Source organism: Populus trichocarpa, chromosome 11 (assembly GCF_000002775.5).
Source record: "Populus trichocarpa isolate Nisqually-1 chromosome 11, P.trichocarpa_v4.1, whole genome shotgun sequence".
Taxonomy (NCBI): Eukaryota; Viridiplantae; Streptophyta; class Magnoliopsida; order Malpighiales; family Salicaceae; genus Populus; species Populus trichocarpa.
In genome coordinates this window covers 16,941,246-16,956,880 of record NC_037295.2, presented here as the reverse complement: position 1 = coordinate 16,956,880, position 15,635 = coordinate 16,941,246, and the positions used below count along the sequence as shown (strand labels likewise).

The 15,635-nt window shown below is 35.6% G+C and overlaps 2 protein-coding genes, 1 non-coding gene and 1 pseudogene across 3 annotated transcripts; 3 read left to right on the top strand and 1 right to left on the bottom strand.

Moving 5' to 3' along the window:
* The first annotated feature begins 1,609 nt into the window (after window positions 1-1,609).
* Window positions 1,610-3,282, top strand: LOC7454430 (cytochrome P450 716B1). The gene is made up of 4 exons (XM_002317552.2): window positions 1,610-1,885; window positions 2,424-2,619; window positions 2,709-2,896; window positions 2,980-3,282. The coding sequence occupies exons 1-4, from the start codon at window positions 1,610-1,612 to the stop codon at window positions 3,280-3,282; spliced, it is 963 nt and encodes a 320-aa protein (XP_002317588.2).
* LOC18103434 (cytochrome P450 716B1-like) lies at window positions 2,274-5,614 on the top strand (annotated as a pseudogene).
* Window positions 5,615-8,265: 2,651 nt separating this feature from the next.
* Window positions 8,266-12,997, bottom strand: LOC7454429 (uncharacterized). Its single transcript, XM_002316961.4, has 7 exons — window positions 12,532-12,997; window positions 11,548-11,688; window positions 11,075-11,440; window positions 10,514-10,759; window positions 9,732-9,824; window positions 8,910-9,110; window positions 8,266-8,691 (listed from the first exon to the last, which is right to left on the bottom strand). The coding sequence occupies exons 1-7, from the start codon at window positions 12,847-12,849 to the stop codon at window positions 8,476-8,478; spliced, it is 1,581 nt and encodes a 526-aa protein (XP_002316997.2). The 5' UTR covers window positions 12,850-12,997; the 3' UTR covers window positions 8,266-8,475.
* Window positions 12,998-15,109: 2,112 nt separating this feature from the next.
* On the top strand, window positions 15,110-15,181 carry TRNAM-CAU (transfer RNA methionine (anticodon CAU)). Its single transcript has one exon. It is a non-coding gene; the product is annotated as a tRNA-Met (tRNA).
* Window positions 15,182-15,635: the final 454 nt, after the last annotated feature.

Here is a 15,635-nt window from a genome sequence, read left to right as displayed (position 1 = left end):
CTGCCAACCTTTAAGAAACTGAGTTTCTTCTGTTTTCCAAGAACACAGCTTTCACAAATGTCTAGATCAACATTTTTAAGCTCTGACAGCTTTCCCTTCGATTGAAGTACCTTCATCCCTTTTTGACTCATATGGCCGAGTCTACAGTGCCATAGATGTGCTTGATTTTCTGCTTCAGTAGAGGCAATAATGTCTGCAAATCTTGTGGTCATATACAGGGTGCCGGTTTTCTTTCCACGAGCCAAAACCATTGCTCCCTTTGAAACCTTCCACATACCTCCAGAAAAAAGGATTGAATGACCACTATCATCAAGTTGTCCGACCGAGATCAGCTTCTTCTTTAGATCAGGAACATGCCTTACATTTTGCAAGTTCCATATAGATCCATTCATTGTCTTGATTTGTACATCTCCTATACCCACAATATCCAATGGTTGTCCATCGGCTAGATAGACTACACCGTGATCTCCAGCAATATAGTTTTGCATCATTTCATGGTGTGGTGTACAGTGAAATGAAGCACCAGAATCAAGAACCCAATCATCAACAGGACTATGCACAGCAAGAATCAAAGCATCTTGTACCTCGTCTGTAGTGGCGTTTGCAGAATCTGCTTCAGGTCTTTTCGGTTTTGTGCAACTCCTCATGAAATGACCAGGTTTGCCACAATTCCAACATTCAACCTGTTTTCTGGGTCCGAACTTGCTTTTACTTCTGTATCTTGATTTGGATCTGCCTCTGGATAAGCCTCTATCCTGTCTCCTCCCTCGAGTGTTAATGTTGAGAGCTGATCCTGAACTTGAACTTTCACCTGAGTCTTTCCTTCGCACTTCTTCAGCTAAAATCAAGTCTCGGATGTCATCATATTTCAGTTTGGATTTTCCAGCTGAATTGCTCACGGCTGTCCTCATACCTTCCCAACTGCTTGGAAGTGAAGCTAGCAAAATGAGTGCACGGATCTCATCATCAAACTCAATCTCAACAGATGACAATTGATTTGTAATGGTATTGAAGTTGTTGAGATGTTGTGTCACAGAGGTGCTTTCTGTCATCTTCAAGTTGAACAACTTCTTCATCAGGTGCACTTTGTTATTTGCTGAGGGCTTCTCATACATCCCAGACAAAGCTTCCATTAGTCTTGCAGTGGATCTTTCTTTTGTAACATTGTGAGCAACTCTTCTCGACAAGGATAGCCGGATAATGCCCAAAACCTGTCTATCAAGAAGTTGCCAATCTTCTTCTGGCATATTTTCTGATTTGCTCCCCAACAGAGGAAGATGAAGTTTCTTTCCATATAAATAGTCTTCAATTTGCATTTTCCAATATCCAAAATCTGTTCCATCAAATTTTTCAATTCCCGCAGCTTTTATTTCATCTGCCATTTTAATATGTCTCGGATTTGAATCTGTCAAATCTGACCTTACAGATGTGTCCGGAACGGCCAAAACTATTGGAAACGACACTGAGATCACCCCAATCGGACTTCGGATGGCTCAGATCTTAACAGTCAAAGTTTCAGGTCAACAGACGGTGCTGATGAAGCCACGTGTCAGACGGAAATAGTGTATGCGAAACACTGAATCAAAACCCACTGTGATGACGTGGCTAGATGACGTGGCATCCACGTAAGCAATCCGGGCCCACCTTAGATGACGTGGCAAATGCACGCACTCTTGTTGCTGACGTGGCAGGTGGTGACGTGTATGCTGACTGGTCTGATGACGTGGCGGATGACTGTGCAGAATTGCTGGCGTGGCAGATGACTGGCTGCTGGCGTGGCGGGTCAACCCGGTTCAGTTGCAGACAATCGGGTGAAGACGACGCGTGGAGAGCGTGGCGCGAGTGGTCGCGCGTGGGCAGTGCTGTCGTCGGCGCGTGTTGGAGCGTGCGGTCATGCAGGACGTCGGTTCTTCGTCGGGTTTTCACCAGTGAATGAGTCTCTTCTTCCTATACGCGATGGTAATGTCAAAAACACGTTTTGAGAACTTTTATTTTTGAGTTTGGATCAAACACCCTCTTTTTCAAGAACAAGCTCTGATACCAGTTGTTGGGAAAGTCCAGAACTCAAACACACACAAATTTACGTGGTTCGGCAACTTGCCTACTCCACGGAGCTACTGGTTTGTATTAATCAAGCTTAGAAACAATACAAACAACAAAACAAGGAGGAGGAGAAAATCTTCTCTACTCAACTCAAGCTCTCTCTCTCACGTTTTTCTCTCTGTGTTTTCACTCTTCACTGCGTTCTTCACACACAGGCACAACAGCTCTTCACTGAGCATACATATATATTAAGCTAGGAGTGAAGGGCATAAATCATGCCATGATTTATGCCCACCGTTTGCCTCCACTTGTGCTAAGTGGAGATTAGGTATTCCCACTAAGCACATAGTGGAGGTGGGACATTGCTTGTCTCCAAATAGCTAACAAAGGCGCTGATCCTCACCAGGACCTCATCACTCCGTGATCAAAACAATGGAGAAGAGATGACCGAGAAGGAGATTGTGGATAATGTTATTCTTGTTTTGACTGCAGGACATGACACTTCAGCTATTCTTATAACTTTCCTGATCCGGGATTTATCTATGGAGCCTTCAATTTATGCAGTAGTTCTTCAAGGTGTACATGCATGACCTTTCACTCTTCGAAACATTGCTGAAAAATACATCTTGGTAATTTTACCTTGTTTGTTGATGTTCCCTCTGCAGAACATGAAGAGATAGCTAAGAGCAAGTCCAAGGGAGAGTTGTTAACTTGGGAGGACCTTGGAAAGATGAAATACACATGGAAAGTAGCATTGGAAGCTTTGCGAATGTTCCCTCCAATCTTTGGTGGCTTCAGGAAAGCTGTAAAGGATATCGAATACGACGGATACATCATTCCTGAAGGGTGGCAAGTCAGTTAAATCCCCAGTTTTCAGTTCTTAAGCTGTTTTAGCGCAGTTCTAACATTAAACTGAGCTCAATCTCTGATAATTAGATATTCTGGACCATGAATATGACCCACATGGATGACAGCATATTCACCGAACCATCGAAGTTTGATCCGACTAGATTCGACAACCAAGCTTCAATTCCTCCTTACAGCTTTATTGGATTTGGAGCAGGGCCTCGGATGTGTCCAGGATATGAATTTGCAAAAACTGAAGCCCTTGTTACAATCCAATATCCATTATCTGGTATTGACACAAACAGCATCCATGTGCTTGCATATGTGACATTTGGTTCCTTGCTACATAGTATCTATGAAAACATCGAAACATCTGTCTTCGAGAATAATTAGTATTATGATGATAATTATAAAACTTGACTCGAGTTTCATCCACTTGTATTAACCTGATTAATTAATGGGTAGAAAAATCAATTTAGTTTTTTATTAAAATTATATTTTAAGGGGTTTTTTTTTATTTATGAAATAATATTGTTCTGATAAAAAAAAAATAGCATCAAGACAAGGCCCGATGAAAAGGAACAAGAACAATCAAAGAGCATCATCTTTACCATTTGATACCACAGATCTTCTACAGCATCTCTTTCGTTTAATAAAAGTGGGAAAGATGAAGGATGTCAAAACATGGCCTCACCCTCTTCATTTTTGGTCAACTCATCTACCGCTCTCTTTCACTCCTCCTATGGACACACACAGAGCTGACAAGTGAAGGGAAAGATGAACACCCTCTTCATAGTTTTGACGTTGCTTATCCCTATATTCCTTCTCCTTACCAAGGGAAGAAGATCACCAAAAAGGGTTCCGCCAGGTTCCCTAGGAATTCCTATTGTAGGCCATAGCCTACATCTTCTCCGTGCCATGAGAGCCAATACGGCAGAAAAATGGCTTCAACAAAGAATACAAATATATGGTCCGATATCAAAGCTAAGCCTCTTTGGCAAACCTACAGTTTTCATACATGGAAAGGATGCAAACAAGTTTGTATTCACCAGTGATAGCAGCACGCTTTCCAATAGCCAACCACAATCTGTCAAGAAACTTTTGGGGGATCGATGTTTGCTGGAACTCAGTGGCCAAGATCACAAGCGTGTGAGGGACGCACTTGGCTTGTTTTTGAAGCCTGAATCATTGAAGAGTTACGTGGGAAAAATGGATGAGGAAGTCAGGATGCATATTGCGATGCATTGGGAAGGCAAGCAAGAGGTCAAGGTATGCTGATGTTGTATTGTTAGCAAATCTTTACTATCTGATGAAGAAACACAGGTTAATTAAGAAAGTGCTTTGTGTTTACTAGGTCCTGCCTTTGATGAAGACACTAACATTCAACATCATTTGCGCCCTTCTGTTTGGGATCGAACGAGGAGCTAGAAGAGAGAAACTTGTGGACTGGTTTCAAGAAATGATGGAAGGGATGTGGTCAATCCCCATTAACTTGCCCTTCACACGCTATAACCGCAGCCTTCAGGCAAGCGCAAGCATTCGAAACATGACGAAGGATTTGATAGGCGAAAAGAGAATGGAACTTGCAAAGAAGGGTGTTAATCCACACAAAGACCTCATCAGTTGCATGCTTAGCACTCGTGATGAAAACAATAGAGAAGTGATAAATGAGAATGAGATTATGGATAATGTTATGCTTGTAATGACTGCAGGACATGACACTTCATCTATTCTGATAACTTGTCCGAATTTTAGCTAATGATCCTTCAATTTATGCAGCTATTCTGAAAGGTATACATGACCTATTCTTCTACTCTGCAACCAACTGAATTTTCTCTACTGGAAACCTGAGCTGCATAAATAACGCCAATATGCGATTTATTTATTGTTTTACCAAAAACACTGAAATGAATTGTATGTTGATTATGGTTATTATTGCAGAACAAGAACAGATTGCGCAGAGCAAGCAGAAGGGGGAGTTGTTAACCTGGGATGACCTTGCTAAGATGAAGTACTCATGGAGAGTAGCACAGGAAACCTTGAGAATGGTCTCTCCTATCTTTGGTGGCTTCAGGAAAGCCGTGAAAGATATAGAATACGATGGATACCTTATTCCTAAAGGGTGGCAAGTAAGCTCCTCACTTCCCATTCTCTCTTTATTGCTTTAGTTCAGAACATTATTGATACTCTCTTTTTTTTTTTTTTTTCTGATATTTAGATATTCTGGGTTACAAATATGACCCACATGGACAGTAGCATATTTCCAGAATCGTCAAAATTTGATCCAGCAAGATTCAATAACCAAGCTTCAATCCCACCTTACTGCTTTATTCCATTTGGAGGCGGCCCTCGGATATGTCCAGGATACGAGTTTGCAAGGATTGAAACCCTAATTACAATCCATCATCTTGTAACTCAATTTACATGGAAGTTGCTTGCGGATAATTTTTTCAAAAGGGATCCAATGCCAGTTCCAACTGAAGGACTGCCAATCCAAATCATGCCAAAGACAAACATAACATCCTAGTTTTCTAAATCTAAACAATGGAACTGGTCTAAACTCGTTTGTATCAAAGAAAACGTTCTGGCATTCCAGCCAAAGTCTTGAGTAATTACTTGGTACCATATATCGATCCCACTTGTTATAGAAAGTTTGATGTTATGCATTAAAGCTTTAGAATAAAGAGTAGACTGACTTGATCAGGCTTGATGATTGCTCTTAAAACCCTTTTTTTATATAAAAAAAATTGACGCAGTTATAAATTTCAGAGGAATGACACATTTTGAAAAAAATAGATAATTTAACATAATCACTATTTTGAATCGTTGTTATGATGAGTATATAATTCCTCACATATTTTCTGTTCACTTGAATATTGAGTTAAATGTTTAAACCAAATATTCATTCAATTATAATGTATTCATGCACCTGAATATCAACAATATTTGCGTGGAGGATATCATAAAATGTTAGATTCTTTTAAGATATCAAAGTTGAAAGATAAACACACATGTATCAATACATACATAAAAAAGATCATCACCAACTTGATATAAAATTTATTACATCAACAGCTTCAACTCTTATTCAAGATAACCTTACTTATATTGTTTCAAGCATACAAGAAGAAATCAAATTGCAATACAAGTTTAAAATTTTATGCTACAAGGCCTGGGTTGATAGTGAAACAATTGTTTTTGGTAGAGTTTTCTAGGCTTTTGGTCCTATAATTGAGAGTTTTAAGTCTTATAAGTTAATTATCAGTATGGATGACACTTAAATATATATGGAAGGTCCAGTGAAAAGTTATTGATTGTAGTTGTTTTTTATGCAGGCAATGAGATTTTTTCTTAGGCTTATGTACTAGTTGAAGAAGAAAACAATATTAACTAGAGATGGTTTTTACTACTTATTTAACATCACATTACAGGTGACCGTGATGATATATGTATAATATCATATAGGCATGCTGATATTAAGCATGGAATGATGTAAATTTAGCCTGAACCGATTGGATATCATTGGTATCGTGTTAGACACCTAGAAGCAACTTTAATCACAAATTCAAAGAATTGTTAGCCAATAAAGAGTTGCTTAGGATGTGTTATAGAGTTTTAAAGTGTAAATTTGATATATGGTTTGATGATATGAGAAGTAGTCATCCAGAATGGAAAGAACATCTTGAGTGGAAACTGAAAGAAATATGAACACTTTCTTATGATAGGAGTCACCGATATGACTATATGACAAAAAAAAACATTTCTGAATCTTTTAATCATGTTTTGAAATGTGCACTTGCTTTGCCTGTTTTTGCTTTAGTCCAATTGATATTTTTTAGGATTGATGCTTATTTTGTTACATAAAAAGGGGATGCATATGACAAAATTGTAGGTGGGAAATTATAGCCTCCTATTATTCAGCTAGAATTGGATGAAACATACACATGTGGTAAATGACAAAGTTGCCATCGACCTTGTTCACATGTTTTTTGCATGTTATACAGAAAGACATCTTGATATTGCCTAGTATGTTGACCAACATTATAGTGTTCAGATGTATGAGAACACATATGAGACTTCATTCCATCATTTACCTGATGAATTAGAGTGGAATAAATATATTGGTCCTCGGGTATACCCAGACCCTTCAAAAAGGAAAACCAGTCGAGGTCGATAAAAATCAACTTGATTGCAAATGATATGTACACAAGAGAGGAGCATTCTCATTGTAGATGTGGCATATGCGGTTAAATAGGGCATAAAAAAACTTGCTAGGTTAGATAGTTGTTATATAAAGGTTGACATGCTACAGCTAATCTTCGTGATCTTAATGATGACAGACTAGCTTGTTATTATGCATCTTCTTGGTTTAAGACATGTTGTATTATACTTGACGTGTTATAAGAGACATTGAGCCTAGATGATATCGTCTTAGAGGATGAAACCACATAGATAGATGAAAGTCATGCTATTGATGAAGTCAGCCTATCCACTCTTCATTGTAGAAGACAGATGGGCTTAGATGTATTATTATATTGTGTTATTTTTATAGTTAAGAGTTATTTTTATTTGTACAACTTTTGTAGTATTGTTATAGCTAATTATCATGTTGTCTTGCATATTATACATTTTCATATTTATTTTAGATAAGCATGATTTAAAATCATTAATTAACAAGTGAATATATTATTTAAAATTTCAAATCATCCATTTACAAGTTAAAAAATGCACATTTTTATGTTATGTTATTACCATTATCAATTATCTTTATAATTAATAAATAAACACAATAATTAAAAATAACACATTGAATTGAGATTATAATTAATAAATAAAATTGATATTAAAATAAGGTTTAATAATTTATGGTTTTGTTTAAGTTTCGGTATAGTGATTTAGACTTTGTTTTATGTAAAATATAAAATTAGATTTTCGTTAAGATATAACCACTAATCATATTAACATTTGGGTATAAAACATCCACTAGTTGTTCACGATTCACATTATCAGATAAGTGAGAGTAGTGAGAGTGTGTTATTTCCCTAATGTTTATTATGTGATATATTCTCAAATCTTTTACCAAACTATGCTAGTTTTGGTCGAAGACCCATCGGAACCAAGGCTATTATGTCCATATTAAACAAATGAATACGGTGACAACTACCTATCTGCGACGTGAAACTTGTATGGGCATAGTACTGGCAGGCACTTGCAGACAAAGTATCTTGCTCCTCTCTCGCATGAAATGCAATGGGACAAATGAGATTTTGGAAGCGTATGAAAAATTGGAAGTTTTGACCAATTCTGTTAAAATAACTAGTTGAAGGGGCAACTATGTATAGACTAATTCCGCCCAAGACGAACGCTGCAATCACAGACAGGAATGAGTGGAACAATCGCATTACTAGCCTGCGTTGTGGCTACTGTGTACAAGTGAAAGAATTAACAGCTGAAATCTTCTACACTACCATATTTACTTTCAGTAACAGACCTTTTGCCTGGCTGCTTCCACACATCAATTCAAAGAACAATGCACCCCCTGGCATCAAATATTGTTACAACAACAGCAAGAAAAGGGAAGGCCGTTTAGCAATTCTGTGTTCTGTAGTATTTTGGGGGGAGTGATGGGCACCTTTCGTTCATATGGGGGTAAGGATCCATGGTATTGTATTCTGGTAGTTCCATTCGATACTTCCCTTTGATCTGACAAAATGGGAGCTTCACATCATCTCCATCATTGCACCACTTTGGCAAGCGGCTTGAATTGTTTTCAAAAAACCTTAGTGTGTAGGCATCTTTGATCTGCATTGTCAGCAAGAAAATGAATACATTCAGGGTACTGTGACAGAGAAGAGCAGAATAAATTCAATCATTACATTTCTTCGTTAAAACAAAAAAAGTTTCTTATGGTTCTGTTTTTCTTTTCTTTCGATTTCCAGCGAGGAGAATACCGATGTTAAAAATCAATTTTTTAATTAAAAACTAAACAGGTATCTGATAAGTGCTCTTGGAAGACTAACCGTAAATTCAGTCACTTGTACAGAGCCAGAAATTGGATCAAACAGTCCTGCTTCCTTGTACATTTCCAGAACAAAAGCAATACACGAGGTTGACTTCCCATCAGCATACAACCAATCATCCTGTTCAGGAATTGTCAGCAATTCCCCAAAGGATGACCCACGCTTTTCAACTTCTACCAAGACATCAGGAAGATCAAGGCCCTACATGAAGCACAAAAGTATATATATAAAAAAAATGTTGATAGAATCAGAACACAGACCGTTTGGAAACTAATCCAAGCATAATTTTCTGACTTCAAAACAAAATAAAGATATGTGGCTTGGTATTAAGAAATAACCATAACGTTTGGATATGGCTAAAAAGATACAAGATAGGAGTAATAGACTGACAATTTGTAGCAATGTTTTAAAACCCAACCAGACCTGTTGGATTTGACCCATGACCTGGGTGACCCGGGATCTAGGCCGGGCCAAGTTTCAACAAATATAGGGGGAGAATTAACCTGGTGTGACTAGGTCAAAAATCAAGGTTGAACCGTGACCTAGACAAGGGGAAAACCCATTCAAAACCCATTGATTTTTTTTCTCTTTTTTCTTTCAAAATAATGTTATTTTTACATTTTTATAAAATAAAAAATAAAATTGAGTTGGCCCAGGTCAACCCACCTGACCTGTGACCATGACCAGGGATTTGCCCGAGTCGGGTTTAAAAACTATGATTTGTACATATCATATTGGATACAAATGCAAATTTCTAATTTCCAACCATTTATTTAAGCTAATCAGATAGCATAGAAATGCTGGACCGAATTATTAAGATACCTGAGTTCCAAGTCGTTTGTTCAAGGCTTCATTCCACATGTTAGCAGCATATTCAGGTTGCATGTGATTCCAAACTGTCATAACAGAAGCAACCTGCAGGACCACAGAGCTGGCAATCAAGCCTATGAAGACCAAAAACCTCTGAAAGAACTTCTTTTGACTGGTGTCACTAATTAAACTTCTGAAACCAATATTTTCACTTGGTTTTTTGATATAAAACTCACCAGTCACCAGTATCCCTAGCAGATCAAATGCACATCTTAAAATATTATAGGATGATATAACAGCATCTCAATGAAATTCTCCAAGTTTTTTGAAGATGCAACATATGGTTCAAACTTGTCGATGGGTAGTTAACCATCGCAGATGTAGCATACAAATAAACCTAGTGGAAATGGTCATAGTCTGCCAAGAGGGTAGCGCCTTGCCTGACTTCCTAACAGAAAGAACTTCTAGCTTCATTTCATCAAGATTACAAATTCCCATTATAGTATATGTTTTTCCTTAAGTTTACATCTTAAGTTATGAAGACATCAGCATACAACATCAGGATATAATGCCAAAGCAACTTTCCTAGACAAACCACTTAGAAACAAGAAAATTAATTAATCACCATAATTTCTTCCTTATCTAGGGGTAACAATATTATGCAGATCATAGTTAACCTTTGGGGGGAGAGCGAGAGATGGAAAAATCATGTTGTATGGGATACATAATAAGAAGGTAGAAGAAAAAAGAAAAAAAAACTATAGCAGCGGCACCAATGTTGGATAGTTTCATACCACATGAGAATCCAATGGAGGTGGATAGTTCCCATCCAGAGTGTCTATCCAGCTAAATATCATGTTATGATATCCATAAGGCTTTCCATTCATGCTCAAAGCATACTCCCAAGCAGCAGTCTCATTGAACTTAGCTCGCACATCAGGGTGCAGAGGAAGCAATGCAATATGTGGATTTGAGTCATCCTTATTCAGCTCGAATTCCCACCATTCATCCCAAGGTAACACAGCAATAATATCTTCTCCCTGCAAAATAAACGGAAATGTTTAGATTAGCGAGGACTATTAACATAACTATCTTGGTTTCCCCTGAGACCAACAAATGTCCAGAAAGAATTAAACATGAACATTTTGAGAAATGACATGGACAGTACCACACCTTTTACATAAATTATTTAGCCTGGGCAGTACCACACTTTACTTAAATTATTGGACAAAAAATAGAAGATTCAAAAAACAGTGGAAAAGAATCCTAGCGATGATGTTAAAAGGTTTACTATCAGTTACAAGTTACATCATTGAAGTACTATATTGTAATATAATTTAGTAAGTTCCACTTACCTGTTCATTTTCATGTCCCGATTCACCAACCCATAATTTTCCTTCAGAATCCTTTAAGCAAACAGCACTATGACCAGCATAAGCTCCACTAACCCACTTCTCTAAAGTCTCAAAACCACCCCACCTTCCACGAATTTTTGATATAGCAAGGAAGTCACCAGAGTGAATATCATCAACACTGATGTTGTTAACCCAAGGCTGCGGACGCTGTTCAAAGGTAGCCCCCATATGTTTCTTCAGGAATCCAATATTAGAATTCTCTCCCCATCCAGTATTTGTAAATAAGGGAAAGACATCCCATAGTGCTGAAAGGGTTCCAAGCATCCCTGCCTGCATGAGGAAAATTGAGACTCCCTGGCGTTTCACCTGATTTCACAAACGTAATAATCACAACGACAACTCAAATCTTGGAGCCAAAAGTAGACAGGCTAGCTAATGTATTAAATCCAGAAATGACAGGAAGTACAACTTACATATTCATATTCAGCTTTGCTATCCCACTCTTTAAACTCTAATGTATGTTCTCGAGATAAAAAGTAATAATCCCATGTTACACGATAGGGAGTGGCAAAGACATAAATATCCATACATGTCCAGCTGTGAGCTTTACTAACCTGAACAGCATAAAGACACATTTCAAATCACTACAAGCACAAAAAAAAAATTGCAATCACTCACGGGTACTAGCACAAATAAACCACCAACACATTGACTAACCAAAGTCAAATTCATTCCTTAAAAATAAGGAATCCATATACCAAATCCTAAAAATTCCAACAAAGTGAAACAGACTTCATAATAGAAAAGGTAAAATACAACTCAGGAGCAATACTCCAGGCATTTCAAAGCCTGAAGAAACTCAAACACGGTTCTAAAATTCCATAAACTCAAATCCCTATATAAATCCTCCAATTTCAACAAGACAACTAAAATCTAGCAAACTAATCACCTTAATCCTAAAACAAACTATAAAACAATCACTTTAAATCTACATCCGTGCTACAAGAACTCAAATTCAGCAGACATTCAAATCAAGCAAACCATGCAACAAATACTCCTATTTTCGACAAATCCATCAAAAAGCAAACCACAATATCCCCAAATTTACTTCCTTTAACACCCTGATACCAGCCAAAACGAGCTTCGACTCAACACTAAAAAAAAAACATCCAATTCCAACTAAAACCAAACAAAACAACCAGACTAAAACCCCAAATTAACTTCCTTCCACACCCTGGTACGCTTCAATTCAATACTGAAATCTAATAAATTCGATAACTTCAAATTTCAACAAAAACAAAAACATCAAAAGTTATCAAGTCTTTATTACCATAAAACAAGAATGTCCCACCACCAAATTAAAAACCAAGATAACAAATCCTCCAAAACTCAATAAAAAGCAACAACTTCAACAAAACCCAAAACAAGAAAACCGAAAAAGTTAACATCTTTAATACCTTAAGATGAAGTGTACCGCCACCAAATTCACTACCAGTCTTATTATGAAACTCCATCCAAGCCCGATTCTCGTAAAAGCAAGCACCTTTCCACTCACCGGTGTCGTTTAAAGCAGAGGCAGCACCAACAAATGTTGGCAAAAGGTCCACTGCACCGTTTAAGTAGTTGAGAATTGGCCATGAGACTTGCCTTGGTAACAAAGGAAGCAAGTCCTGAGGGTGGAAGGGTACTTTTATAGCTAAAGATGATTGCGGGGTGAGAAAGAAGAGAAAGAGGGAGATTGTTAGTATTGTTTTCAAAGAGAAAGATGGCTCCATGAGAGAGTCAAGAATTGAAAGTTTGTCTTTCTTCTATCTTTCTTTGTTTTTGCTTGCAGTTCCTATGGAGTGAGGATTGTAGAGGAGAAGAGAAGGTTTGGTGTCCTTTGTCTTTGATTATTTTTTGTACTATGGTCATTAGCATTTTTGTTTTCTCTAATCAAGGACATGGCCTAACATTATTGGTTTGAATTTTTCTTTTCTTTTCATGCTTTTTAATTTAATTATTTTTATAGGAAAATGTGTATTTCTTCACATGTCAATTTCTTGACTGAGTTGTTTCCTACTTTCCTCAAAGGTTTGAAGTTTAGGTAGGAAGGACAGATTGAAATAATAATAATAATAATAATAATAATAATAATAATATGGAAACATTTCGGACATACAGCTCATTAGATTATTTATTTATTATTTTTTTTAATATAAATATCCGAATTAATTTACACATATTTTAATTAATCTTATAAAACCTAAAGTTAATAATTATATACACCTTCATTAGTCGATTATTTATTTTTTAGTTTTGTTGGTTAGAAGAATTAAATATTTCAAAATATTGAACTTTACTTCAACATTTTCGTAATTAGTTTCTATAATTGATTTCAATCATGTCAATTTATTTATTAGTATAATATAATATAATTATTATAATTTTATTTTTGTTTATTCTTGTAGTTTTCAAAACCATGAACATGAGCTTGTGAAACATGTTTTGGAATTTTAATAGTTGAGTTATTTTTTTATTTATTTATTATTTTTTAAAATTATTTATATTTTCTAATAAATTAATTTCTTGATTTTTTTAAATAATAGCTGAGTGTGTTTAAGACAATTTTAGCAAGTGAGCATTTAAAATTCTAATTCTTCTTTTAATATACTCAAAGTTCAGGCTTTCTGCAAGAAAAGTATCAAAATGACATAATTTTTTAGTATTTTTATATTATTTTAATATACTAATGTTAAGTATATATATATATATAATAATTTTTTAAATAATTTTATTTTTAAATATCATATACCACAATATCAAATACAAACAAATAATTATAAACCAATAAAATACCTCATAGCAGAGTTTCTCAATGTAAACTAAGCATCAAGAAAGCCAATTTGTAGTGTGGAGCAAATATGATATTCAAAAAAAGCCGTGTAATTTGATTAAGAATCTACGGTATGGTTGTATTTTTTCAAAAAATATTTTTTAAAAAATTAATATTTTATATGTTTTTAAATTATTTTAATATGATAATATTAAAAATAAATTTAAAAAATAAAAAAATAATATTATCATATGCTATTGTAATGTCAAGTACTACTTAAAACAATGACAGAAGAAAAAGACAATTATTTTCTTTTACATTTTGTCGCACGTGCATACGCAACATGACGGGATGTTGAAGTCAATAAGTCGCTACTTAGTTGTTTAGTTTAGGGTTACTAGAAAACCCAGATGAACTAGTCTTATCATAAATTTCAAGGTTAGAGACTAGTTATGGTTAAGAAAAGATATTAGCACCCCTTACGTACCTTACCCAATATATGTTATATTGTGTGGTTTGGACGTGGTTTAAAGGGATTGATAAATTACTATCCAATAGTTCGTCTATGACTCAAAACAAATATTTACATTCATAAACAAAACTGATATTTTAAATTTATTATAAATTCATATGCCCAAATAATTTTTTATAAAAAGAATCTATGTAAATACTCTAACATGATTTATCTATTCTAAAAGACAAAAATATATTTTATAACTCACATGATAAAAAATATTTTAATTAATGAATATTCAAACTGAGATATGTAGTAGTAGTATATGCTTCAAAGTATGGTGAATATTCTTTGTGCAGTGTATTTGCAGATGACGCTTTATCTGTTAATCATGATAAAGAGACGTGTGGAGCAGCCATTAATGACCTTTCTTCTTTTCTTTTCTTTCTTGGCTTTCTAACACATTGTGGGTCTTATTTTGTTCCTTGAGCGATGATCAAACTAGTTTTTATTTATTTATTTATTATATAATACCAGGTCTCCTTCTCATTCCCTTTTTTTTTTTTTTTTATTAAAGAATGCTTCTTTGATTGATATCTTTTGTGGGTTTTGATCAAAGTTTTGAATTGTTTTCCTAGTAATTTTTTTATGGTGTTGGTGCAGGGAAGGGAAAGAGAGACAGAGCCGAAGAAGATAAATAAAGATCGGAACCGAACTTTGTCTGAAAGTTACATTATATATACTTTGATACAAAATGTATTCAACAATCAGAGTGGCGCAGCGGAAGCGTGGTGGGCCCATAACCCACAGGTCCCTGGATCGAAACCAGGCTCTGATAATTGAGTAGCTTCCTCCGCTCTTTAAACCTTTTTGTTTAATCGCCCTCCTACTATTTTTTTTATTTGCAACGAGGTCCCTCCTTTTATTTTCTACGTTTAATCTCTTGCCATTTGTGTGAATCCATTTCATTTTGTAATTCTCGCGTGCAGACGGTTTTTTTTGTTTAAAAAAAGTTCGGGTAAAAAACAAGATTTAATTAATTAAAATGCAGGGATGTTTTTGTATTTTTATGTTTTCAATTCACTGTACAGTTACTAAAATATCATTCAAAGCCAAATTTCCTTGACAAATGTATAGGTTTTCATCTTTTCATCATAGCTTTTTTTTTTTTTGTTGTTATTATCAAGTTAAGTAAATTGATAACCAAATAAAATTAAATATTATTAAAAGAGTGGCGGATGCGTGTATTGCCAGGTTAGTGCATGGGTGATGCTCGTCTTTTCTAGACGGCG